The 27,571-nt window shown below is 46.3% G+C and overlaps 1 protein-coding gene across 1 annotated transcript; it reads left to right on the plus strand.

Annotated features, from left to right (window-relative positions):
- The first annotated feature begins 4,215 nt into the window (after nucleotides 1–4,215).
- On the plus strand, nucleotides 4,216–23,935 carry VSTM2B (V-set and transmembrane domain containing 2B). Its single transcript, XM_062500073.1, has 5 exons — nucleotides 4,216–4,768; nucleotides 5,401–5,585; nucleotides 7,151–7,180; nucleotides 8,047–8,458; nucleotides 23,177–23,935. The coding sequence occupies exons 1-5, from the start codon at nucleotides 4,696–4,698 to the stop codon at nucleotides 23,263–23,265; spliced, it is 789 nt and encodes a 262-aa protein (XP_062356057.1). The 5' UTR covers nucleotides 4,216–4,695; the 3' UTR covers nucleotides 23,266–23,935.
- The last annotated feature ends 3,636 nt before the right edge of the window (nucleotides 23,936–27,571 follow it).

Below are 27,571 nucleotides of genomic sequence, written 5' to 3' on the forward strand. Positions count from 1 at the left end.
AGCGTAGTCCCTGCTTAGAGATGGGAAATAGGAAATTCATGGGGCATATTGAAACCAATCCAGCCCTTTGAACTTGCAGTTTTTATGACCTTTTACAAACTCCTTCCAGGAACACAAATATGTTGTTTTTATTTGATCGGGACCAAAACAGAGCTTGTTTTGGGGCTGATCAGGACTGGAGTTTTAGGGGGTGGGGAGAAGGCAGAAACGAGGCAATTATACCTCTTGATTTGATGTTAAACCAGTGACATTTTAAAGGCAACCAGGGTGGCAGTTGCCAGGCTGTTTTTATGAGCTGCTCTGAGATAGAAGCTCCACAGTGAAGGTCACTGTGCTGGAAGCAGAGATATGAACATTTTAGTATCTCTCCGCTTTTGCTTTTTCGGGTCTCTTGACATCCAGTATTCTCTTGCACCCCTCACCTATTTTCTACAGAAAATGCAGTTTGCAGCAGCCCCTCAGCATGCCATCAGCATGCTCGGGTTCCAGGGGGGCACCCCAAGCCCCAGAGTGGGCTGGAACCCCTCGTGTGAGCTGTGAGAGACACCACTGTCTGCTCCAGCCCTCCATGTCCACAGGAGTCATGTGCAAAAGCATCTCCTTTCTGTGACTAGAAGCAAAATTGGCCCCTGTGACTACAAAAACATGTCAGCCTAATGAGAAAAATGAGAAGGGGAAAAAAAAAAAGCCTGGCAAAAGTCTAAGAATAGAGTGTTGAACAGGACTTATTTCTGCCAGAGGATTTAGGGGAGAGATGAATATTACTTAAATATGGTAGGAATAAGATGTCACATCAAGTATGTTACAGTGCTTTAACATCAGCTCAAAGTATGTCTCATCCCACGTGCTTTGTGTGTGTAAATTTGGATGTTTTTTTCAGCTTTCTTCTTTCAAAAGGTAATCTGCACTGTCCTAATTTCTGGGTGGATTAACTCCAAACAGGAGTGAAGGCTCCTCAAGCAGCCATTAGAAAGTATTTTGGTCATTCAAATAGAGGAGCTGCTAGTCATTTAAAAATATTACAGGAAGAATTTACAGACATTCTTAAATGCAATCAGCTACACAGTGCTGGAACCACTTAGGGGATTTCATGAGTTCCTGTAAAACACAATCCAGCAGCATCAAAAGAGGTCTGCCACTACCAGCCCTGTGAGTGACACTGTCTGCCTAAAGCAGCAGGCACTTATCCATCCCCTCCTGGGGTCAGTGGTGCTCCTGGATGTCATACCAGGTGGATTTGGGTTCATAGTGGAGTATGAGAATGGGACTCAGAGATGACAGAGATGGCTGTCCCTTCAGGAGGAATTCTGCTGGGTTCACCCAATGCTCCCTTCAGACTCCTCCTGGATTACCTGGAAAGATACTCAGGAGTCAGGGAAGGGAATTCAGAGCTTTCCCTGCCACCATCCCCTCAAAGATGGCCTAGGAATGAAGCCACTTGTACAAAGTGATGGACAGTCCTGTTACAGAACAAATGCTCCTGTGTTTTGGTCTATCCTACATTAGAGGGATTTTTTTCTAGTCAAATCTGATTCGGAAGTGAAATGCTATGGAAATGCCATCGAATTTCTCCATAAAAACAACTAACTTTGCCCAAGTGTAAAATATTGTTACCTGTCTGCCATACAGACAGCTGCAGCTAAAAAATAAGGTCATCAACTAAACACGGCCTTTACTTTAAGCACCTGAATAGTTTCCCTGGTGTCTGAGAATTGCTGGATGATGCTGCAGAATCAGCTACTGCAAAGTGAGCTTCTCCCTATGACATTCCTGCCATTTATCACCCGTTTGGGGTAAGAGCGCAGGCAGGTGAGAGCTTGTGCTGTAGAAGTCCCTTTTGCTAGCAGGATTGAATCAATAAATGACTTCAAATGATGTTATGATCTTAAGAGCAAGATGATTTGCACAGACCACTTGCTACTGAGTGCAGAGCACCATAGTCCCTCATTATAGTTTTAGTAGAACAGGAGAACATAAAAACAGTCTTGAATTACTCTAACTTAAGACTGTGAAAAACATGCTCTTGTGTTTCTTACTCTTTACTTTAATTGAACACAAAGATATCAGCACTTCAGTGTCAGCTGCTACACATAAAATCAAACTTGGAGGGTAGTAAATACAGCAGAACTGAAGGTTTAGTGTTATATATTGAGAGAACTATTCAAGATAGAATTGTCTTAACCAACACTAATGCTACAATAACAACCTTAAATTTATTAAAATAGAACTAAGCTTAAATGCATTGGCCTTTCCTTTTCATTTTTATTACGTATTTTTTATCTCTAAGAAACAAAACTCACTTAACATAAACTGGGTATTTTCGCTTTCCCAGCTGTTGTAAATTTTCACAATGTTGCAATCTCAGAAGAAATTTTTAAACATCAAGTTTAATAAAAACTTGAGCAAAAGTGTTTAAAACTTGATTTGTCACTGGTCATTTGATATAAAAATTACGTGTTTTGATCCTGTTTATCCAATAGGAGCTTTCTAATCAATCCTTGTGTGGAGGACAAAGTTGTGGAATTGCCTCTCTAGCAGAAGACCAACTTAACCCATTCCTGGGATTAGGATGAAAGACTTGTGCTGTTGTGCAGACTGGCTGCTGGATTTTGTTCCTGGGGTATGTCTGTCCTAATGGTCTTTCCCTGCCCTCTTCATGTCCTGGTAGGTGGAGCACTGTGTGGGGACTCTGGCAAAGTGACAATAAAACCCCCTGCAGTGGCAAGTGGCCTGAGGCCACATGTGAAAAAAGAAATAATGCTGGATGAAGCACACTGAGCTTTTGGGTGAAAAAGCAAAGTGTCAGTAAATATTAGACGATTTAATTAAATGGTGTTTACTAGTTGCTACAGTAAGTTTCTATGATTGACGGGGGCTAACTCCACCTGCCAGGGGAACTGGGCCCTGCCTGGGGCAGGATTTTGGCTCCCAGTAACCAATCTGGAGAAAGGCAAGTTGGTCTACAGGCAAATTGTCATAGACCTGCCAGAGGACTGTCACAGGATTTAAGTCATGGTAAGATCAGTAGGAATGGCTGAAAATGCTCTGAAGAAAAAAATTCCAGCAAGAAATATTGATTTGATGCAGTTTGAGTATTCTTCAAGACTGTGTGAATTTCACTGGAACTTCCTGAAAGAAATCTTGCAAAGGTGGGTTTTCCTAGCAGGGAGCCAGCAGCTGGCAGGGTCCAACCTCCGCCAGAGATTTTTCTGACAGGACAGGGAGGTAGCTGGGGAGCTAGAGACTAGATCAAAGCTGGTCTAATTTAGTTATTCAAACAGTGAACGTTCCCAAATATTTTGTTCCATAGAAATCTTCATGTATTCAGTTAACACATCATGCATCTTTTTTATGGTATAGAATAAAACCATTTAAAATAGAATGGAAATTTTCTGCAGTTCTTGAAACACACGTCTCAGGCCATCACAGTGACTAAATAAAGTTGTGGCTGAACAAAATGGTGACTTTTAATGGCATTTCCGGGGGGGGGGGTGGGCAAATGTTTTAGAAATGCACCTCAAATTTATTAAAGTACTGCTCCCTCAGATTACTTACTGAAAACATCAAAATTCTGCTTGTCATTTATACTCACTGTAATGACTTTACTGATGACTTTTGACGCTTCTATTTTTTTAATTGGGACATTTTCCTGAGAAACAGCTGATCCACGGAAACGTTTTCTTGTTATGATACTGTTTTCTACATCAATAGGAGTGGTTGGGGGTTTTTTTGTGGGTTTTTTTGTTTTGTTTTTTTTTTCTCCTTAATGTATTTTAACAAGTAACAAACACAGTGAGTTCGGAAGCCTGATAGCAACCGAGCAATCCTCCGCGGGCACGCAGCCCAGGAGGAGCCCCGGGCGCGGACGGGGATGCCGCAAACAGCAGCGGGTTGATTGAAGCGGGCTCCGGCGCCGCACAGGTACTTCCAGCGGCAGCCGGGGGCTGGAGCGGAGCGGGACGGGCGGGGAGCGAGCCCGAGCGGCCCCGCAGGTCCCCGGGGCTGCGCCGGGCGGGGCCTGGCGCGGGGGGCGGTGCGGGACGCGGGCGGGGCCGGGCCCGCGGGGCAGCTGCGGCCGGGGCCGCGCATCCATCGGGTCCATCGGATCCATATCGGGTCCATCGGGTCCATATCGGGTCCATCGGCCGGGCGGGGAAGGCGGGCTCGGGCTGCCGCCGCCCCCGCCGCGCAGGGGCAGAGCCCGCGACGGGCGCACGGCGGGCGCTGCCCGGGCGCAGGAAGGGAGGGGAGCGGAGGGAAGGGAAGGGAAGGAAAGGGAAAGGAAAGGAAGGGGAGGCTCGTCCCCGCTGTCGCCGCCGCCTCGCTGGACCTCGCGGCGAGCTCCCGGCGCGGAGCGCTCCGTGGGATGGGGCTCGGAGGGGCGCCCGGCGCCGCCTGCTCGCTCTCGGGCTGCGGGAAGCCCCCGGCAGCGCAGGGCAGCTGAATCCCGCCCGCGGCGGAGCGGAGGAGCGGGACGCGATTTATTGCTGCATTCCCAGAAACGTCGCTTCCACCTGCGAGCGAGTTTGAGCAGCCGGCCGTGGATTTTATATTTGCTTCTTCGCAAACCGAGGTCAGCCGGGAGGCTTTGGCTTTTTGGGAAGGAGCCCTGCCCCGGCCCGCTGTGTGCGATGGATTGAGGCGTGCCCGGCTGCGCGCCCAGCCAGGTCCCCGCCCGCAGCCCATATAGATGCGATGGAAAGTCGGGGGCTGTTCTGCACCCTCTGTTACCTGATGTTCAACGCTCCTCTGCTGTTCATTGTCACCGGTGAGTAAGAAACTTCGGCCTCTTCCCGCGGCGATGCGCCGCTCCGGGCACAACTTGGCGGCGGGAGGCGGCGGGGCCGTCGGGGCTGCGGGGCCGCCCGTCCGCACCGAGCTGCAGCCGCCCCGCTGCTGCCAGGCCCGGCCTCCCCGGCGCGTTCCCAGCGCGGGGCTGGGAGCAGGGAGCAGGGAGCAGGGAGCAGGGAGCTGCCCTGCCCGGCGGGCTCTGGCAGAACAAGGTGGCACTGTTGGGCCGCAGCTGCCGGCAGAGCGCAGCGGAACGGAGCGGGGCGCGGCGGGCGCGCAGCCCGGGACGGTCCCGGCGGGAAGGGACAGTGGGACACCGGTGGCCCTGTTGTCAAACAGAGGGCTTTCTTAGAAGAACCAGGGGATTTTAAAGTCCTCTGCAAACTTTCCACTGAAGCTGCGGCTGCAGCGTGACGGGGCCCGGCTCGGCCCTGCCCCGGGTGCACAGTCCTGGATGCTCTGTGGTACCTGGGCTCCAGGAAACCTGTGTCGCGGTCAGCCCTTAGCTCTTGAGCTGATGCAGCTCACGTTAGCCTGAAAAGGACTGATCTTGTCTTTTAATCTCTCTCGTTGACCACCCCTTGTAACTCTATCTTCCCCCTCCCCCAGCTACCTTTACTGAAGTTCCCAAAGATGTGACTGTTAGGGAGGGAGATGATATTGAGATGCCTTGTGCTTTCCGAGCCAGCGGATCCACCTCTTACTCCTTGGAAATCCAGTGGTGGTACCTTAAAGAACCAGCCAGAGAACTTGCACACGAATTAGCCATCAGTGTCCCCGGCAGCAGGAGCAAGGTAATACATTGCTATGGAGATATATATCTTCATCAAATGCAACATGCTTAGACAGTGATCAGAATAAACAAAGCATTCCCAGAGTGCTTCCTCTGCCCAGTGCCAGCCACCAGTAGGAAAGACCAGCGTGCCCAGGCCCTCCAAGGAATGCAGGAGTACAGGGCATGCACCATGAGGGACTTCATGTCAGGAAAAAATCATCAGTGCTTTAAGGACTGTAAACAGGAAATGATAAATGTTCCACTGCAAAATCAGCAATGAGGTCCCAAGAAAAGCTGTAGTATGAAGTGTGGACAGGCAAAAACCAGTGTTTCTGTGGACTGAGCTAGGAATCACTGTAAAAGGTGAGAGAACCCCTGCTCAGTGATAGTGCAGAGAAAGGCTCGCGAGATGCACCTCTCTGTTAGTACATTAACGTGGTATCAGTCTGCATCTACAAACGCACAGTTACTTGTACACGTCCACACTTGTGTCCATCTCTGAAGCTCAGCGAGATGTTTTCAGTCAGATGTAGCAATTAAAATGCATGAGGCAGAGTTAAATCTTGCGTGCCTTTTCCCCTCCCCCTAGGAAGCCGCTTGGTGTAAGGGTAGGCTTTAGACTAAATTTTTCAGCTGCATTTCCCCAGCATAAGCCAGTTTATTCTACAGCCCCCCCACCAGAGCAAAGACAACTTGGAGGTGCCAAACGGGGCCGTACACGGAGCGGGGTAAAGCAGGACTTTGAGGCTGTGTTGCCCTACTGTGCAGGACATGTCATCCTGTCCAGCCCCCGTCCTCTGCGCCAGCAGGGTGGCCCGCAGCAGCCTCTGTGCCTGTGCCAGCTCCCCTCTCTGTGGCACGCTTGTTTTCCTGCAGAGCTCAAATAGAGATGCAAAGCATATAGACACTGAGCTAATGCGATGCCGCCTAGCTAGGGAAAGTGTAAGTCAGTTGTCAGACTGGGAAATAAATCGCTTGGATTTAAATGTCTTCTTTAACCTTATATAAAAACTGTGAGCTGCTTTTACAATAAATGATGACAGAGCAAGCCTGGAGAATGATGACCATCTCCCTGAGAGGCGTATCAGTGAGGTCTGAGGCATCACTTAGGTTTACAGTGGTTGGCTGGAGACAAAAACATAACCAAATATGAAACCTGCTGCGTGATACCTGCTCCCAGGGAGTTTCAGGACTGAACTCTGCCCTGAGCCATGCAGGATCCAGCTTGCCCAAGCCCTTCACTGCTGCGCTGCTGGAAAAGCATCTTCCCCAGTGTTTGTCAGTGACTGTGAGCAGCAGAGCATGCAACAAGCATTTCTTTGGCTGCTGTTCACACCCCTGGGGAAGGTGCACTTCTGTGGGCCAGCATGGGAACTTTACCAAAACAGTCCCCCCGGCTGAGCACTGGTTTGCTGCCTTCCCCGTCACCCGGAGGACTGCCCTGGGCCACACAGCTGCGTGAATGGCGAGCGGAGAAAGTTACATCTATCCATGTCCTGTCCTTCCGCTGGGGTGGGAATATGAGCATCCCGTTGATGTGCTGGCAGCACTGAGTCTAACTGCCCTTTTTTTCTGTTCTTTTAGGTAGCAAATAAGGATGCAACCAAAATCAGTGTAAGTGCAGCTCGAGCTGGGTGCACACCCCTCCTCCCCACGCACGTGGGATTTACTGCATGCCCCCCTCATTTCCTGACACACGAGTGCAGCTGGTCTCACTGGCAGCCGCGCTCCTGCAGCACGGCGGGAGTGTGGCACGTTTCCCCTCCTCGGTGTGCCGCGGCTCAAGACGTTGTTACCATCTGTTGCTGGTTTTGCAGTCACGTCTCATTGCTTGCAAATCCAGAGGAAGTGACGCTGGCCTTACAGCCCTTCCTTAGCCACGTTGGAGAAGGACTGTGGGCCAAGTCAGAGGAGAATCTTGCATTTTCCCCCAGCCTCCTGCAACCCCCAGTCGCCTGAGGCGGCCCCCATCTCTGGCTGTCCTGCAGGAAACACGCCCCTTTTCCTTTGATGCTGCCCGCTGTCTCTCTCCGCGGTGCTGAGCGCACGGGGCAGCTCCTGGAGCCGGAGAGGGGCTCTGCGCCCAGCCGGCCTTGGCTCGCCGCAGCCGGCGGGGGGCGACCCCGGGGACTGCGCTTTCCCCAGGGAGGGAGGGGGGCTCGGGGCGGTTCGTGAGACCTGGGGGCTGCCAGAGCCCTGGGACCGGCCGGGGGACGAGAGAACACCGGGGGAGAGAGAACGCGGGGGCCGGTGGCACAGCGCGGGTGGTGACAGCTGGGAGGTGGCGTGGGGGGACAGGGGCTGGTTCTGGATATGCCCCGAGAAATGGAGCTTTAGCAGCGAGGTGCTGGGCTCCGCGTCCGCCGATTCGGGGGAATCGGCCCCGGCTCCGTGCTCTTGGCAGCAAAGCGCACGGCGCCGGAGCCGGGGCAGGGTCGCTGCCTCCGCTGAGGCCGTGCCGGCCGTGCGCTCTCTTGCAGACCGTCCGCGTCCAGGGCAATGACATCTCGCACCGGCTGCGCCTGTCGGGCGTGCGGCGGCAGGACGAGGGCGTCTACCAGTGCCGCGTGTCGGACTACAGCGACGACGAGACGCAGGAGCACAAGGCTCAGGCTCTGCTGCGCGTCCTGTCCCGCTTCGCCCCGCCCGACGTGCAGGCGGCCGAGGCGGTGTCGCACATCCAGAGCGGGGCCGCCCCGCGCCGCCACGGCCCCGCCGCCCGCCCCACGCCGCCGCCCGGCCCCGCCAAGCGCCCGCCGGACCCCGCCCCGGGCGGCGCCGCCACCGCCGCCAGCGCCACCGCCGCCACCGCAGCCTCGACGGCCGCCGCCGCCTCCTCGGCCTCGCCGCCGCCCGGGCAGGCCGCCATCCTCCGCCAGCAGCACGGGTCAGGTAGGGCGGGGGGCGGCAGGGGACCGCTGCTCCCGCACGGCACGGAGCCCCGGCACTGCCGCTGCTTGCGGGTCGGGCGCCGTGAGCCCTCTGCAAGGGGGGGTCAGCTCCCACGCTGCAACTGAGCGGTCGCGCCCGAGTCTGTTGAAAAAGTGTGCTTAGGCTGTCCCAGAGGCCGGGAGTGGTGCCTTGCCCCAGCCTGGACAGCGGTGAGCGCAGGCACGGGGCTGGGGAGGTGGGTCCGAGTACAAAGCGTACCTGCATCCCTTTGGTAGGTGCGGTGGGAGGCCCCACGTTCAGAACCCGCTTGCGGCTTTTTGGGTGAGGTGTTTGAAACGGTAGCTGCAGCCTCAGGTGAGCGAAATGCCATGGATGTTCTGCGGAGAATTCAGATCAGCGAGTGGCTTTACAGGGCTGGTGGTCCCAGGCGCATACGAGGCCTGTGCAGGGAAGGGTGCAGATGGAGAAGGGAAATGGCAATTGCTGTGTAATGAGCTCCACATCTGAATTAATGGCAGGATAAGAATTGGAGGTACAGTGGTCTATAATGTTTTCCAAATGTAAACATCATGCTAATACTGATTGCCTATCAGTTAATACTGTATTAAGTTATTAATGGCACATTACCATACTGTGGTTTGCCAGAGAAGGCAGTTATAAACCTTTTTTTATCCAGTGGCAGGAATGTCTGGGATAAAGAATATAGTCTTAAATCTGCATTGCAAAAGTATTTCAAGCTTCAGAGGTGTGGTGCTGCTCTGGCTGGGCTTCAGCACAGCTCTCAGCCACTGTCATTTAGCTAATGTTGAACAAACTTCCTGCCAAGTTTTCTGGGGAAGAAGGGAAACAATTTTATGCCACTGACTGTGCAGGGAAGGTCCTGAGCTCCCCTCTCTGTTGAGTCTCTTCTGACGCAGATTCATGATCTTCACACAGGGATGTTCGCGCTTCTTCCCGATACCTCTTCACACTTTCTGGGCAAACAGTTGCAGGTTTTGGCTCACTCTAGTGGAAATCATTCCTATCTGGGTCACTGTGACCTGCTGGTGCTTCACAGGTGCTGTGTTTCATCTGGCTACTACCTTTTCCTGTTTGCTGAATAATTTAGTTTCTTTCTTCTGTAGAAATACATGTGAAAGTTAGAGTTTACTCCTTATCATTCCCAAACTGAGCTGGTGTCTAGTGGACAGATAAGGAGACAGTTCCTGAGATCTAACTACAGGTGTTTGTGGGCATTTAAAGAAGTTCATTTTGCTTTTGTTGAATCCACTGACCCCAAGAAATTAAACCGAACAGTGTAATGCTCATGATCTATGATTTTTTGCTTGGAAATACTTGCTTTCCTCCTGGGACCCCAGGGCTGGAGCTTGTTCTCATGTTTCCTCTCCACTCCATGACTGTGAGAATTCTTGCAGTGTTTCCTATGCTGGCAGTAGAGGCTGAGTTTAGGACTTGCAGCACTGTGCACCCTGCCTGCTGAACCCAGAGCTTATGTGGTGCATATGAGCTAAAATCAGGACTGTGGAAGTGCAGTGGGCTCGGTTCCACATCAACAGATGGATGTGAGCATGTGCTGCCAAGACAGCATGTCACATATGCCTGTTAGGGCAAGACCTCCTGCCCAGATCAGCTAAACTGCTGTCTGTCCCAATTTTTTACATGTCTGTGGTTTGGAATATGGCACTTCTGCATCATTTCTAGGCTGCATTAAATTCTGAAAATAAACTGGTAGCGTTGGGGTCAGCAGTGGAGGTAATAAAATTATTTAAATCGGTGAAAAAGGTAGCAGAATACCGAAAAATATCTAGTGGAGGTCTCCAGGTGGAGATTGATGCTGAGAGCTACAAAACTGGCGAAACAAAGATTTGGTGCTGTGAGCTCCCTGTTGGGCACACTGGTCTCTGTGAACAGTGCCACTCTGTGGCAGCTCCAGTGCTGGAGAAAGCCAAGTCAGACTGTTCCTGTACTGACTTAGTAAAGTGTAAACCAGTACCTGCTTTTGTCCCCGTAAGAAGGAGGTAATTCGTGTACCTTGGTGTGGTCCTCTTACAGAAATAATGCCTTTTTACTCTGCTTGCATCAAGTCCTCCCTGAATAAAAGGCTTCTCCATGTTTTGTTGTAATTTCTGTACCTATGGTAGTTTGGAGCTACCTGTAATTATGAATCAATAGAACATCAGTTACAGCATGGCTTAGGACATTTGCAGCTGAGAGACTTCACCCTCAAAAATTCTTGATTTGGGTGCCTTCTGGACCAGAACTGTCTGAGTCTTGTTACCACGAGATGTCTCTTTGGCTGTTTCTGTGAAGCAGCTCAGTCCCCATCTCCTGGGTATTTTAGAAAGGCTGTCTGGGCCAGGGATTTGGTCTGAAGCAGAGAGACAGCTTGGTGTAGAGGCAAGAAGTCTCCATTAGACATGAATGTTGCATAGAGACCTGGATAAAATACTAACGTGGCAGTCAGTGTGATGAGGGCTTGCAAGAGTATCACCTGCTTTTGTGAGGAAAGGGAAGACTGGGGTCTCCAGTGCTGCCAGTCAGGTTGGATAAGCACTAAACTTCCTTCAAAATGTCCTAAAAGACCTTCTGAGTTTCCCATTTGTATGTTAAAGTGGTGTTCCTTAGCGCTACATCAGGTACAGTGATTCCTGTTCTCCATAAATAATGCAGTTGCTTTACAGGAAATGGGTTTTTTTCCCTTTTATTTACTTCTGGGAACTAGAAGCCCTGTTTCAAGTGCATCCCCCAGCCCCTCCAAGGCAGTGTCATAACTGGTTTTCCACTCAGTAGGGCCAACAAATCCAACCAAGTCTTTGTTCACGTGTTGTTTGAGATTGCAGGACCTAACCTTGTGTTACTGGATGAGTTACATCTGCATAGCAGCATAATGCATACCCTTCATTATCCTATTTTGAGCTCTGTAACACAGATAAGTACTTGCACCAAACCTGTGTCTAATAATTGAATAGTCTAATACATTTAAAGTATTTATCATTCCTATGTCTTTTCATTGTACACAGAGACATTTCCTCTGTATAAAAGCAGAAACATGGTCAAATAATGGATTTGCTATCAGTGATTAAGAAACATCCTCATTTAAGACACTGGAGAGCTCTGCCTAAGAGCATGGCACTAGCCAGAATGTCCTGCATGAATTGGCCTCTAATCCTATTTTCCTTGCAATAGAAATCTTCCCAGTACTTTCAGTGTAGTAAGAGAGGGCCTCTATGTACTTGAATTCCAATAAACATGATTATAGATCAAATGCTACATTGGGGTGTGCCTCCAGGGCTCTCGTTGACTTTGACTGCTGCTCCAGTCATGCACCCTGGAAAAGTGTGATTCTTTACATCTTCTAAGTGAACTGAGAGATGAATTTATTAGGATAAATGTGTCTGTTACTGAGATTATCTAAAGAGCAGAGAGTCTCATCGGACAAGCCAGGTATAAATAGGAATTCCATTGTTTTGGACATCATCAGAAATGGTATTTGGCTGAAGTTTGTGTCAGCATTATTGTAGATAAGGCAATAGATCCATGTAACTGAAAATTTACTAATATGCCACAAATATTAGCTACTTAAACAGAATTTTATCTGTGGTGTTTGAACAACCATATAAAAACTTGGTGCTGTGTTCTCATGAGTCAGAAAGAGTAGCTTGTCTGCCAGCAAAGAGAACTGAAGTGGAAACCTAGAAAATGGGATTTGGGCTGTGGGGAGACAAAGATCTGCTGGCAAGACCACTTTTAACACTATCAGAGAAGCAGTCATCCATGTGATTCTAAATGAAATAATATTGAGCTTTTAGCTTAAATGCTTGTACACAAATGGAATCTTACACTGTGGTCAAAAAAAAATTGGGGTGAGCAAGTGAAAGTGTGCAGAGTTGTTTCTGTTTGGAAGTGCTCCTGGTTTTTGCTGGGTAGGGTAGGGGGACGCAGGAGCATCACTGGATGAAACGCACGGTATCTCTGTCTCAGGAAGTGTGTAGTCCAAGTGTTTGAGACAGATAAATGACAAAAGAACAATAACTGACTTTGTTGAGTCGTGTGACAGCTGTGAAATTAAATATGAAAACTTAATTTCAAATCTTCTAAATTTAAGTCCAGTGCCTTAGTAGTGAGACCAACTTTGTCATCTGATGGTAAAGTAATAAACAAGGATCTTCATCGTGACCTCCTGGGAGGGAAATTGACTGCATTATATCCTACCAAATGGCCTCCAAAATGAGTGTCTGTGTATTGGCTTGGGGGCAATTTTTAGCTTAACTTCTGAGCAGAATGTAGATCAGACATTGCAGCTTCCAAATTCCCTTTTATTTGTTTGATCTCTAGCCTCAAAGCTCAGAAGTGAAAGCTTTAAATAAAATAAACAAAGATGGGAATGTGAAACAAGAAGCTCTAGGAGGGACACAGGCTGATGTGTTATGCTCGGATGAAGCGGTCATCGCAATGAAGAACATAAATCTTCACTCCATGCCTGTCCCTCCCCTCCTCAAAGCCTTTCATGTCTGAGGCAGAAGGAGCTCTGCTCCTGGGCTGCCTGGCCAAGATAAAGTAGCAGGTCGCAGTCCTGCAGGCTGTGTGCCCATGGTGCTCAGCAGAGCACAGCCAGCCCACCTTGAGGCAGGAGGCCATGGGGAGACTCGGATCTGAGACCTGAGACCTTGCAAGAGACCTGTCTTTGCAGCTTAGAGACAGCAGAGGAAGGAGCTCAGTGCTTGAGTGCCAAGCTGTGGCTGCTGAGGGGGACTCTGTTTGGAGGGGCTGTGATTGGGTTGGGACTAACTTTGGGTTAGGGTTTGAGTTCAGGGCTCTCCTGGCTTTGTCAGAGCTTGAGTGACTCTCTGCTAGTTCGAGACACAGCCTGTGGAGCTCGTTTATGTTTGATAGATGAACATTACATGAAATAGCAAGAAAGGAAAGTCTATGAGGCTGCTCAGCTCAGGCTCCCTGCCTTTCCTACTCAGTAATGTCTGTCTACTCCACTTCCCCTGTGCTTTTTATGAGACCATGTATGAGCTCAATTCTGTTGTTACTTGTAGTTAAATGCAACCTGGGTCACATCACATTTTCCTTTACATTAAATAAAGTAGCAAGACAGAGGCCATAACTGAATTATCAGGCTGACCTCCTAAATGTCACTGGATAATAAACATGCAAAAAGAATTCTCATTAAACACACATCACTAGCACTTTAATATCTAGGCAAATTAGACTGCTTTGGGGACAAGTGAGGTCAAATATCTTCCTTTGTGTCTGTGTAATATGGATTAATTCTCAAACTGGACAGAAGCACTAACTGCTGTACTGTGTCACCTCATTATCTAGGGCAGAAACAAGCTGTGCCTGGGTGTTTCTGTACTGTGGAAATGCAATTTATTTGAGTAACCTCCTTTCAGTGGTTCTGGCTTGTTCCCCAGAGGACAGACAAAACTGTACTAACCTATTCTACTCCAGCCTGTTCAGTGCCCTTGAAGAAATCTGAATATTATTTGAATTTCTTTGATATCTTTAAGTTATAGATGAAAAAATCTTCTAAAAATATTACTAAACCAAATGAAGGGGGTATTCCAGATCTTTTTAATGAATGTGGAAGCTGTACCTAACCGTGGTGTAGATTTCTATATAAGATTGATTAATTAGTGAGTGAAGATTAGAAATTTATGTGAAGAAAGGCTCAATGCACCCACATGTGTTTTTGCATGAGCAAACAGCATTTGGGGCAGGAATATACATATAGTGCTAGCTCTTTATACACTATTTCAATAGGTAATTTGCAAAAGGGAGTCTTAGTTTGCAGAACCAGCTAACTTTGCATCTTTTACGAGAGGCAGTAATTGTTATGCACTCCCCAGCTCTGCTATACTGGTGCAGCTTTACTGATGTATAAACTAATGCTTGAACTGTGTTGTCGATTTATATAGGTCCCTAACAGTTTAAAACTTAGTAGTCGTGGCACAAAGAAATGCCCAGCCAGCCTTACTGGTACTGGTTTTGAGAAGGCTTTTAGTAGTGTGGGCTGTAGTTGGAAAGCAAACACAAGGTAGCCTCTGTCTGGAAATTAGTCTTACAGTAGTCCTGTGTAGGTGTTTCTTTTTTACTTAAGAGAGCCTGACAGGACTGTGCTGGCAATAAAAGGAGGCTGCTTTGGATTTTGATTTAACTTTGCTAAAGCAGTAAGAATGCTGTCAGGCTCACTATTGCTGTTTACTATGTGTTTTTTTAAAATTAGATAATGGTAGAGCAGTCCCATATGTCAATAATAAACAGTTCAAGTAGGTTTGTATTGGAAAAAATGGGGTTGTCAGCAGAATGGTATTATTTGTCACAACAGCAGCTAACAACTGAGCACTTTATATTGCTAGGCTGTTATCAGCTGGGAGGCAATTTTATTAGCTGGAAAGAAGAGAGGTTTGGCAGAGCAGCAGCCGTGCTCAGCAGAGGGGTCTGTGTGAGCCAGCACGAGCTGGAGCAGGGAGCTGTGCTCACACAACAAGGGACCCCGAGCACTCCCTGCAGTATCTGCTCTCCCCTGCCCCTCATCCCTGGCTGTGCAGGGAGAGGCTGCTGACTTCCAAAGCAGGCAGGGCACAGGCAGGTCTCTCATGGACATGGTCTTGTACAGCTGTTGTTTTGTTACCGTGCTGCTGGAGGTGTTCAGGAGATGTGGGAATGTGTCACCTGAGCACACGGGTTAGTGCTAGACAGCGTGGTGGTGCCGAGTTCATGGCTGGACTCGGTGATCTTGGAGCTCTTTTCCAGCCTCGCCAATTCTGTGATTCTAAGGGTAAAATTCATCAAAGTGACATAATTAGAAATAGTTTGCCGCTTTATAATTTTTTTTAATTGGCTTGTTAATCTTGTTAGCTGGAGATTTCACATGTACAGAGGGTATTGAGGAATATCCCATGTCCACAGTTTGGCCAAATAACCCCTTGCAACCTTATTCTACAAAGCTTGGCCTCCCTTACATCTAGGGCATAGCAGAGTCTTTAGTTACCTAACACCTAGCAAATATCAGTCATTGGAAATGTTTGGAGTATATTTGTGGGTCAGTCCCATAATGCTGATGTTTGCAGCAAAAAGGTGATCCCTTCTCTGTGGGAATCACAGGCTCTGCTTTTTTTTTCAGGCACATGGCTCTCAATACAGCCATTTTTCATGTCTCATCATGCATTCTGCTAATGCACTTACCTCTGTTCTTTAAGTATGGACAGGGTTGGGTTATTTTTCAAAAAAATCCTTAATCTGCCCTTGCATCTGCATAAGTTTAGTAATTCTGATTGGAGATAATTGCAACGACATTGGTAGCTTGCTCCTAATGCTGATCAAGTCAAGAATACTCTAAAAACAGTGAAGTGAGAACCACAGTGTCATTGCCTTTATTTTGGGGTTGCAAATATTTACAGTTTGTGTTACAGGATGTGAAACCTGTGGTTCAGTCCAGTGGAACTTTTATTGTAAGTCTTTTCATAAAGTTCCAGCCTATGGAATTGTGTGACCATATCTAGCTTGCCTGCTTTTCTGCAATATGACTTTTTAGTCCTCCTACTTACAATGAAAAACCTGAGAATATGCCTGAAACCAGCTCCCAGTATTCTTCATTGCCTTGTGATCTGGGCAGTTTGAGTTGTGCTTTTGCTGCTTGTGATGAATATGCTCTGGAATTGCTCACATAATGGTACAGAAGAAGGAAGTGTAGGACTGGCTGCTTATTTGCCACCTGAACTACCACTAATGCAGTTGCTTGTTTTTCTCTGTATTTTAGTTTAGAATTCATTTTACACCAAATTTCATTCCAAAGAATTTTGTATCTCTTGTTATTCAACTTTCAGGGAATGAATTAATGGTTCTTGGTTTTGTTAAATTAATTTTAGATCATGGAACTGAAGAGAATTCTTGAAATTAAAACAAATTCATAGTTGTATGGTTTGAGTGTCTTAATAAGATGTTTGGTATCTTATTGATACCAAAGCAGAAATCTGATTATGTGAGGGTAATACAAAGTAGAGACCAGCTGCAGGTCTTAAAAGAGGAAAGTTACTGGCTTATTTAAATGCAAACCAATAGAAAGTATTTAAACTGTGTAATCTATATACAATGAATTACTCATTTTAAGCATTCAGGATGCATGTCTATTCTCCATTGACACCATCTAGGGCAGTGTTTCCTTTTGGAACTTTTTATTAATTACTGCTGGTGTTGTCTTGAAGTTCCTCTTTAGTGTTTCCTGAGTACTTGGAGTGGTTGAGTGGTCTGTTTGGCTCTCTCCAGTGCAGAAGAGACCCCAAGAGCAGCCCCTCAAGGGCCTGGCTCCCTCAGCTCAGCTGCTGCTCTGCATGTGGGCGCTGCCTGCCCTCAGCACAGAGGTGTTCACAGGCACATGCAGTGTTTGAAGAAGCAAAGGGAGGCTTAGGTAAGAATGCTGATTGCTCTGTACACTTCTGGCTACCACAGAAGGGAAAATATCCCCCTATTGTGTTATCCCTGTTTCTTGTAACTTTAGTGGAAGATGTTTTTTTGCCAGTCTTTTGGCAGTGAAACGGCATATTTCTCTGGGAACCAAACAAACAGAAGTATTTCTTTGTAAAAGTAGAAGTATTTCTTGCTTCATAGCAGATGCATTTCCCTACATTCATCAAATCCACGAGTTCAGCAGATCCTCTCTGATAGCTGTGGCTAATGCAAAAATGTCACGCCTTGCAGACCTGCAGCAGCTGTGGAATGGCTCAGATCAATTGTCCATGTAATCCTCTACCTCATGTCTGATGATGTCCTTGTGATCCAGGAGAGGGAAGAGCCCCTGTAGAGGATAACAGAGCACTTGGCTGGTCTGTGTACCATGAGCGTGTTTGGCAGGGATTGTCAGCACTAACATTTTAAGGAAAATTTGGCCTTAATGTGACTCAGTTAAAATGAGCTCTGTTGAGATCAAAATCCACCTCAGTAGTTGCAGGTGCCTTAAGAAGCACATCCTGAACTCCTCTGCCAATGCCTGTGTCTGTCGTGTCCCACAGGCACTCACACATTGACTTCCAGCAGAGCACTGCAGTGCTTCAGAAAATCAATACTGCAGAAGAAATATTTTTCTTCTCTTAGCTTCTCATCAGAACCAAACTTTTATTTCTGCATCATTTCCTTGCATGACTACACCCCTCTCTATCACCATCCAATTTATTTGCTTTCTAGTCCGTAGCCTTCCTGCTACCGTGCTAAAACACCAAAGTCTAAAACATCAAACCACTAAAACACCAGTTTTCTGTCTTAGGTGAGCTTTCTGAGTTGTCACATCAAGAACAGTCAAAATTAAGGACCAGGCTGCTACAAGGAACTGGCTTTTTCCTCAAATGCACATATTTATTTTTCTACCTAATCAGGAATTTTGCATTATGCTGCTCTGTATGCAGCTTCTGGAGAGCTTTCAAGCCTTAAATTCTGCCTCACCTCATTGTTTTCAGGTGAGTTTAGCCTAGCAGGTAAATAGGTACAGGTGTGGTTGAGTAAGACACGTTCATTTCAGGACTGCTAAATACTCCAAATGCAAATGGAATCTTATTTGAAACACTAAAACCCGTTGAGTTTCTCAAATGGAGACAGGGGAGGCTTTTGGTTACTCTTGTAATGGGGGATTTTGGCAATTCACCTCTAAATACAGGCCTGAATATTGCAGTGGATATCTTGAGAGAGAAGGTAGAGAAACGGTGAAACTCAGGTGTATTGGAGAAGACCTAAAACGATGGCAGAGTTTTACAGAACTCTGGTCAGTGTCTTCTGGCCAGTAGAATTGTTTTCATGTTCATGGAGAGTTTGAGGCTCTGGTGTGGATAAGCAAAGTGAAATGTGGGCAGGAACATGAAGAGTGAGGAGGGCAGTGCTGGTAGTTTCACCTGGCTGTGTGAGAAGATTTACTCCTGACCTTAAAAACCTTGATGTCATGGATGAAGAAACATAGCAGAATCACAGGCTTCTACCTGCATGGCTGTGTAGAAATAACAACATATGCTGACTTCTGTGAGGCATTTTCTTAAGATGAGTTATGGAAAGCTGTTCCAAAACTCAGTGAATCATAAATAAAAACTGTAGTGGATAGAAAACTAATTTTGTCATCATGCCTTCTAGGCAGGTTCAGTGGCAAGCAGATCCCATGCAGTTGCTCGTAAGTATGTGGGTAGTCACCACTGCTGAAATTAGATATGGCAAAAGGCAGCTGAGGAGCTGTTTCTGGTTGTGCCCGGGCAGGATGATCCACAGCCAGCCAAAAGGCAGGAGCAGTGGGAACACCATAGTTCAGTGGTTTTCTGTGGTAGCAATACTTCTTTGAGCAACACCACCTCCTGTTCCACGCAGTGCTCTAGGGTTGAGCTGGGAGGGTCTGCTAAAGTCAGCACAGGCTGTGCATGCACTTCTGCACAGCATCCTGGAGAATTAGCTCTTGGGGAGGAGTGGGAATTTTAAGGCATTGGGTACCAAAAAAAAAAAAAAAAAGATAATAGCAAGCAAAAATGCAGTGTGTGGATTGTGCTGGAAGTACTTAAGAGTGAAGTGTGCAGACAGTTTATAAGATCTTGTCTCAAAGTGTGGAATAGTTCTAATGGGGTGTATCTTATTATCTCTTTGGTTCAGCAAGTGTATAGTGACTTTTGTAATTTCAATTAAAAACTTCTAAGAAGCTCTTAGGTCTGAAGTTGCACAAATTCCCTTCAATTCAGTGCAAGTGCTCCAGATGTATGCCAGTGAGTGAGAAACTGTTTTATCTAGGAGGTTATTGCTTGTAATGATCCTTGACCAGCAACCCATTTTCTATAGATACCAGAACAAGAACATGCATCAAGCATAGTCTATAGTTTCTGGACTGAGAGAATAGATCAGTCTATGTGGTCAGTTTGGTCCCTCACCTCTTAATGAGATGCCAGGACTGAGGGCTTTAATTGGGCATTGTTCTGTAAGGAAATAGGCCAAGGCTAACAGGTCACTGCATAGAAGGCAGTACAGAGAAATGTCTCGTGACACTGCCAACCAGGGCCCCAGCTCCATCATCAATAGGCAGTCAGATTTTAGGTGCTATCTCATCTTTCAAGGAAAATAGGCTACTGATGTCTTTCAGCTTTTTATTATATGGGCCACTGCATTTTACCACCATCTCAGAAAGAGACATCAAAGGACTTTTCAGATTCTTTCTAGTAAGAAAAATAGGTGACTGCTGGAAACTGTGGGTTTTGACCATTGGTTAAATATAGCTTGTAAAAGAATCATCCCATTTTTTCTGGGTGTCACAAGTCACTTGGCTAATTAATGTTTGTTTTCGATTTAACTGTTTTAAGTCAAACTATGATTAATTCTGGCATTAAAAAAAAAATATTAAATAGAAAATTGCAGTAAAACACTATTATGTCATAAATCGCAAAGAAGGATGAATGATGCCAGAGAGCAATTCACCATACACAAAGAGAACAATTTGTTCTTGTTCTGCATGGTGATAGACTTTCCCTTTTGGCCATGGGCATATAAATATTTTAAAAGCAAAGTTGTAAGTCTGTGTAGTGATAAATAAGCTTGTAATAACAGAACATCAAATGAATATTCAAAATATCAGTGAAATGTTTTCTTGCAAGTGTCTGTAGTTTGCAAGTAACTGTGTACTCCTGATTTAGGGTGTCTGGATAAGAATCCTCTGTTCTCACACCTGGGTCAATCGTGTGTCCAGATTCTTATGCTCAAGCCCAGGTTTCCTTCGTTTACCTCTACAGATGTAGCAATTTATTAATTAAAAGTCAAGGCTTCCACTACAGCAATAACAGCTGAACTGAGGATACTAAGTTCAGTTTGTTTATAATCAATGATTCAGGTTAACTTATCAGGGAGAAAATACTGGAAATTATTTTTCTAGTCTGCTTATATTTAGAGGGAGGAGAATTCTGAAGTTTTGTGTGTCCAATACTGTCTGAAGTCTTAGAGCAGAACAGTACTGAATCAGTATGAAAAAATAAGCTTGTATGTGATGTTCTGTAAGAATAATTGCTCTCAAACAATTTTTTAAAAAATATATTTCATTTAACTGCTGAGATTCTGTTAACAGAGTCTGAACCCACATTCTGCCGTCAGAGAAGATGGAAAATATAGGTTAAGAACAACAGTAGTTTCTACAGAAGGAAAAGACAAAATTTGGACTGTTGAATTCACAGTTTTGCATTGAAATTTAAACTAAAACTAGTACATAAAGGTAAAACCAACATAGGAATGATTTTGATAAGCAGGCACACAGGTGCTGCAAGGAGTTGTGACTAATACTGCTTTCCCTTCAAAGCAGGAATGATGCTAAGCTGGTGTTCCCGCAGCCCTTCAGCACCATGGTTGTAAGAGCACTTGAGCTTCAAGAGCCCATTTCTCCAGGTTGAGTTCCTCAGTGTTTCCAGGGGAATTCCCCCTCACAAAAGCCCATCTTGCTGTCTGAGTAACTGGCAGCATCTCAGACTCGAGTCCTGCTCATCGCAAAAAGTTCAGCCCCAGCAGGGAAAGAGGTTCTCAGCACCCTCAAGTTTGAGAATAATAAATATCCAAGACCAGCTCTTCCCTGCAGTGCTGGGCAGGTGTGAATTGCCACCAGTTTGGCACCATTGAGCTGTGTGCAGCTGCCAGGAGTGTTGGCTGCTGCCGGGCTGCCCCTGCCATCGCCGGGCTCAGGGGACAGTGACAGCACGTGGGGACTGTCCTGGGCTGGCCTTCCTGCAGCTGTGCCATGTCCCCAGAGAGACGACTTGCCTGCACACATTTCTAGTGTCTTTTTGCAATGAGTTGCAACTAACTCCTTTAGATGCTGGAGTAAATTGTGTTTATTAATGATTTTTCAACTTTCAAATCAAAAATCCTGTATTTGTCTTAATACCTTGCTGTTGCTTAGCAGTCCTTAGCACGTGTTTGTGCATGCAGGGATTTAATTAAAACCTTAATAACTAAGTAATCACCACACAGTCTGGGCGTCTGTGAGATAGCACTGTGGGGACACCTCAATTGCACACCACATTGCTATGTACTATTTTTGATGCTGGGTAATCGTAGTCCAGCATTGCTGGTGAGGTGTACAGAGATTAAGAGGCAGCTGGAGCAGCGAGCCCGAGAGCAGTGCTTTGCTCAGGCAGTTTGAGGCATTTCCTTTGATCGTGCCACAGCTGGGAGGCTCTCACATCTCCTAGAGACCAAGACTAAAGTATTCACATTACAGTGCCTGAAGTGAGTTTCCTCAACAGAAGTGCCCTGATTACTTTTCCAGAGATACCAAACACAGAAAACTCATTTTTAAAGTTTTCGTGCTTCGCAGAGTGTCTCTCACGGTCTGGGTGGCAGTCAGTGTTTTTGGCCATTGGTTACTCCTGTAGGTCGGGCGTTCAGCAGAGAGGAGGTCTCTCCCCAGGTGCCCCTCTGCACTTCAGCTGCAGGGCAAATTGCCCCTGGACTCCTGCTTTTGCACGGCAGTGTCCCACATCCATCACGTCCATGCTGTGCTGCTGGCAGCCACACACACTGGTCCTCTCATGGCTCGGGAAGGTGTCCCTGGGGGCATTTGGGTCCAGGCGGCTGCAGTGGCCCAGCACGACCTTGTCTGTGTGGGCACCTGTGTCCTGCCCTGCAGCGGCGGCGTGGCGGCACCGGGGCTGGACTGACTTTGCCTTTCCTTTGCCTTTTGCCTATCCTTTGCCTTTGCCTTTCCCGTTGCCTTTGCCTATCCTTTGCCTTTGCCTATCCTTTGCCTTGCCATTGCCTTTCCCTTTGCCTCTGCCTTGCCTTTGCCTTTGCCTTTCCCTTTCCCTCTGCCTTGCCTTTGCCTTTGCCTTTGCCTTTCCCTTTCCCTCTGCCTTGCCTTTCCCTTTGCCTTTGCCTTTCCTTTGCCTTTGCTGGAAGCACAGCGGTGACACTGCAGAGGTGGCACAGCCAGAGCCTCGTGCCTGTCTCCTTCTCTCTTGGCTGAGTATTGCTGAGAGACCTGGGCCCTCCCATGCCACAGAGAGGGGCCACACCAGGGTCACACGGCTGAGGGAGTACCTGGGTATGAATGGATGTGAGGCAGGGACAGCCTGGGCAGCTGCAGCATGGACGTGGCTGCCCCTGGTTGCTGTGAGCAGTTGCCTCAGTGTGTTCTGCCCAGGGAGAGCTGTGTCCTGCCCCATGAGTTAGCTGACAGGAACAGATGTGTTCCACACCTGACCTCTGTTTTTCTATAGCTCCTGAGCACATTTTTAATTTAAAATTCTGTTCTTTCCTATAAAAGGTAAAGAAGATGTCAAGGGCTTGCTGTTCCCATTCCAAATGAAATGGGTTCATGTCCTGTTAATCAAGAAGTACAGATGCAGCATTTGTCATTTCCCTTTAAAGTAATGGGTGGTTGATACCTGTCATTTCTCAAGAAGCTATATACCAGATTATGGTGTATTTATAGAAATCTCAATTGCTGGTAACTTGGCTGAAGCCAAGTTTAGGCATACCATTAGTAACACATAATGAAATGACCTAAGAGGAGTCAGATTTGCAAGGGGGAGGAAAAAGCTATTTGAGTTGGATAGCTTGAGGATGCTGTTTTACTATTAAAATTAAGCTTCTGACCCCTGGCACTGAAGTGATAAAAATGAATCTTGCTATATTTCTCTTCTGCATTTAATCTTCTATATTGGATAAGATAAAAAAATCAAATCTCCTTCTCTCCCTTGTCTCTTTCTTTTCTAGGTACAGGACCTATTTATGCTACAGACCCACTCCTATACATGTCCCTGTTAATACTGCATAAGCTTGTACATTTATTAGTAAACCACTGACGGACTGCTCTCTCCACTCCTCCTCAGCCAAACAGAAAGGAACCTATTTAATAAAAAACAAAACCCCTGACAAAGACATCCCTGCCATTTTAAAGATGGACAGAAAGAGACTGAAAGAAGCATGATAAATTCTACATGGGGGGAAAAACATATTTTTGGGGATGCCACAGAAAAGTAAACCACATAGAATAATGCATCTAGTTTCCAGACTCTATGGTGTAAAGCCCTGCTCTGTGCATGGCACTTATGATTTCTCTATTTTAATGTAATATTTTTTCTTTTCTAAACCTTTCCTCTGACTCTTCATTTTGCACGAACTGTTGAGCAGTTATCTTTATGACAATATGTAAAGATGTTGGGTCAAACCTTTCCTAAGAAAGGAAATATTTTTAGTAGATTATTGTGTTTAGGTTTTTTGGATTTCCTTTTTCTTTTTTAATTAAATTATTTCTTTTGGAGACATTAAAAAGATACATCTTACCATAATTAATATTCACTGTCAATAATATTTATTTTTAAATGAAGATTGGAAACAAGGTAAGACATTTGTTTATAAACTGTATTGTATATTGCTGAATAACAGTTGAATAAAAAGATTTTGAAATAAAGTTTTTACAGATGTGTGTGCCTTTCCCTGTGTCCTGAATGTCCCTGAGAAGGTTTGATGGCTGCCTGCCTTCCCTACCTTGTCACAGCACAGAGACCTGAAGAGAGATGCAGCACAAACAAGATACAATTGAAATCAGTTATTTTTCAGACACCCTGATGCCAAAGCCCATAGCAGAACATGTAGGCAGCCAGTCCCAGCCTGCAGCTGCCTTTTCCTTGGTGCCACCAGTTATCTCTAAGCAGTCAAGGCAAGAACTGGCAGATGGACAGTGGGACACTGTGTGGTATTCAGTGTAAATTGCTTTGGTTTGCCTGAGGCCTTTCTGAAAAAAGGAGAATCAAGCAATGGAAAACCAAAATAAATGATCCTGGAATGCTGTGTTCCCTAGTTGCAAGGTTTGTTTAAAATATGTTCAGATTTTAAAAAATGCCTAATTGTGTCACGTTTCTCATCCAGGTGAGCTCTCTCTAAAGAAGCTTCTTTACAGTAAATAGAGTAGTTATTTTTCTGTTGCTAAATGCCTATTTTTCAAGCGACCCAGTAAGGTGACTTGGTAAAGAAACGTGACCTTCGTTAGCTGAATTTAGTGAAGCACCTTAAAATTTCCTGTGCCCGACTATGACTCTTACCCTGTCATTTGTGTGGCATTTTAGAAAGGAGCTTCCCTGTGGGAAAGGCAGAGTGACAGCTCCAGTGGCAGCAGACTGTGCCTGCAGGAGCTGCAGGGCAATCGCAGGACATGCCACTGCCTCACCTCCTACCCGAGTCCTGTTCTAGAAGGAGGGCAGGAAAGGATTGGCATTTCCCAGCTGATCAGGATTTCCTTTTTCTAGGACTGCCAGTGACAGCCAGGGATTTGTGCCACTTGCACTCGCTGGGTTTGGGACCAAGCAGATCTGTGTTTGGTGTGTGTACTGCACTGTGGTGGTGAAAGCCTCTTGCACTGGGGCAAACTCACCATGGGGATCCAAAGGGGATAAAGTCGTCACAGTGATGTTCATCCCTTTACTGCCAGCTGTAGGACTGGGGAACAAGCCCTAATCCTCCCACAAAAAGCTGAACTGCTCTTTGGGAGAACTTGGGAAGAGGTGGTCATTGTGAGCCTGGAAGTGCATCAGAGCATGAGACACTGAAGAGCACAGTCCTTGGCTTCCATGTGCACAAGGGAGGGCTTCCAAACCTGGAAAGAAAAGATAGGTGGAAAAAAGATTTGCATGCTGGACCATGTCTAAACAAATATGAGCATTCCTGTCTGGGAATTTTGTCAAGGACACTTACCCCAGCAGAGGTGTGCATGGAATCTGCAGTGCCAGGAGAGTTCTAATCCTTCCACCAAGGACTGGTCACACAAGTGAAACCTGCCTGTGTTTGGGCTGGGGGTCCTCTGGCCACCTCTTCATTGCTGCTGCTGCTGTTTTCTCAAGGGCAGAGAATATTTCAGAGCCTCAACTTCCTTCCAAGGGAGAAAACTAAATTTTTTCCACAAGAGGAAGAAAATCTGCCTAAATTGATCTAAATAAGTAGCAGAGGAAGCAGCGAATCAAGTCTATCTAAGAGTAGCTATGCTTCTATTTCAACTTCAGCCCTATCCCACCTGGTGTCCAAATAAACAGGTATCTGCTTTGGTTTGATACTTTTGTTACATCACTTACAGAGTACATTGGCTCTTGAATTACAGACTGTGGGGTTTGGAGGAAATGTATCAATCATCTTGAGTTTGCCCTTCCCTTCCTTTTGTAGCCTGTTACCTGCAAAGGGATGCAGCAGCAAGTTTTGTATGCAATGACAGGAGTAGAATTACCAAGGTCTTTTAAACTTCAATCACATTAAAGGTGAAAAAATATTAAATCTACAACTAAAAGTAATTTTTTTATCCTTTCTGAGATCAGAATTAAGTGTGCCACAGTAGGAATAACAATTCTTATATTCCAATTCACCACAAAACCTCAGAAATACTAAAAAGCAACCTGAGGATTTGATGAAAAAATCTCTTCTAGCAAGAGCAACAGGCATCTTTGCTTTCCAGTGAAGATCTGTACCCAGGCAGAGAGAGCTCATTCCCAGCACACAGGAGAACTTCAACAAGTGAGATTGCCTTGCTTTACCTTTACCTCCCCCTTCACTATATGTCTGCCTTCAAATATGTGTAAAATGAGTCCTTCAGGTTTTGGGGCCATGGTTTCCACATTCAGCCCAGCTTTTAATTTTTTTTTTCTTTTTTTTTTTTTTTGCAAAATACACAGCCTATAATTTGCCCCATATTCCTGTAGTGCAGGGAAAATAAGTGGCTAAAGAGAAGACTGCAGCTTTCAGTACAGTATTTAGTCTTTAAAAAGCACTTAAAGGAATGAGAAACGTTTTGAAGAAAAATTGTAAAGAATTTGGAGCCTTATTGCTTGTGAGAGTGTTGAGAGCTTTTGCTAAAACATCTGTCCTTTGAGAATGCTCTTTCTTCTGAAAAGGGCAACTGCCTCACTTCTGGTGATTGTATTTACAAAGGGCAAAGCGAGGTTTTGCCGTACCCTTAATGGACAGAGGCTAGTGGCAAATCTTGCTCTTTCATAAATTTCAGCATTCCTCGTGGTGTCTGCTGTCAGAATCGATTAGGAGTAAGTGCTTGTGCTGCAGAGCCGAGGAAGGTGGTGTGGCTCCTGCAGTGCCCCACGGAGCTGGGCACAGAGTCCCCCAGCACCGCGCGTGGGGCGGGTGATGCTGGGGAGGCGCTGGCGACAGCACAGGCTCCTGGCACAGCCAGCGAGCAGGGAAACATGAGCAATGGCTGCTGGGGGCCACAGCTGACTCATCTGTAATGTAATCATAAGGAAACACACGTTTTTCCTGAGAGAAAATCAATAGAACTTTGCACTTTTCCTTGTAATATTTCCAGTCTGCGCCATCAGCTGCAGCTTGCTCACAGTTATGCTGCCATAAATTCACTGCGAGTTAATGGATTTCCACAAAAACGAGTGGATTTACAGCGGTGTAACAGCTGGTGCAAGAGCCATGCACATGTAAAAATACATGGAACAAAAAGTAGTTTGATAGCACACAGGTGACCTTCAAAGTGCCAGGACCTAGTAAGTAAAAAACAAAATTACCCAGTTTGTGGTGTGCTCCTTTTCTGGCAAAGTTCCCAAGGAAAATGGAGCTTGCAGTGCTGAAAACCTCGCTGTGCGTGGCAAGAGGGTCAGAGCCACTGAAGGGAAGATGGGAGACAGAGCAGCTTCACACTGTGATGGAGAGTGCAAAAGACTGTCTGAACATGTCATTTGTCATTTCCTGCATAAAATATTTTGGAGCCTAATCTCGCTTAGAATTGGCAAGTAAGTAAATAATGTGCTCCCAAAGTTGCGTGTCAAAACTAGGTTGGTTAATGTATGAGCTGCCTTTGTTGCATTTGTTACTCCACAGCAAATTTCATGCTTAGCCAGAGGCTGGCAAAGTTCATTTATTCATTATCCCCAAACTTTGGGCAGTTATTATTCAAACTCCCCTAGTACATCTATTTAATAAGAAGAGAACAGAAAATTGATGGGATCAGAAATGTTAAAGTCTTAATTAATGCTTTTAGCAGAGACTGATTGGAGGGGGGTTGTTGTGAGAATATTAATGCGCAGCAAGCGCTTTCTGGCTGGTGTCACTGGGCAGGGGGAGGGCTCTGCCAGCCCTGCCCAGGCTGCTCTGTCCCCGCACCCA

The sequence above is a fragment of the Cinclus cinclus genome, chromosome 11 (assembly GCF_963662255.1).
Source record: "Cinclus cinclus chromosome 11, bCinCin1.1, whole genome shotgun sequence".
NCBI classification, from domain to species: domain Eukaryota; kingdom Metazoa; phylum Chordata; class Aves; order Passeriformes; family Cinclidae; genus Cinclus; species Cinclus cinclus.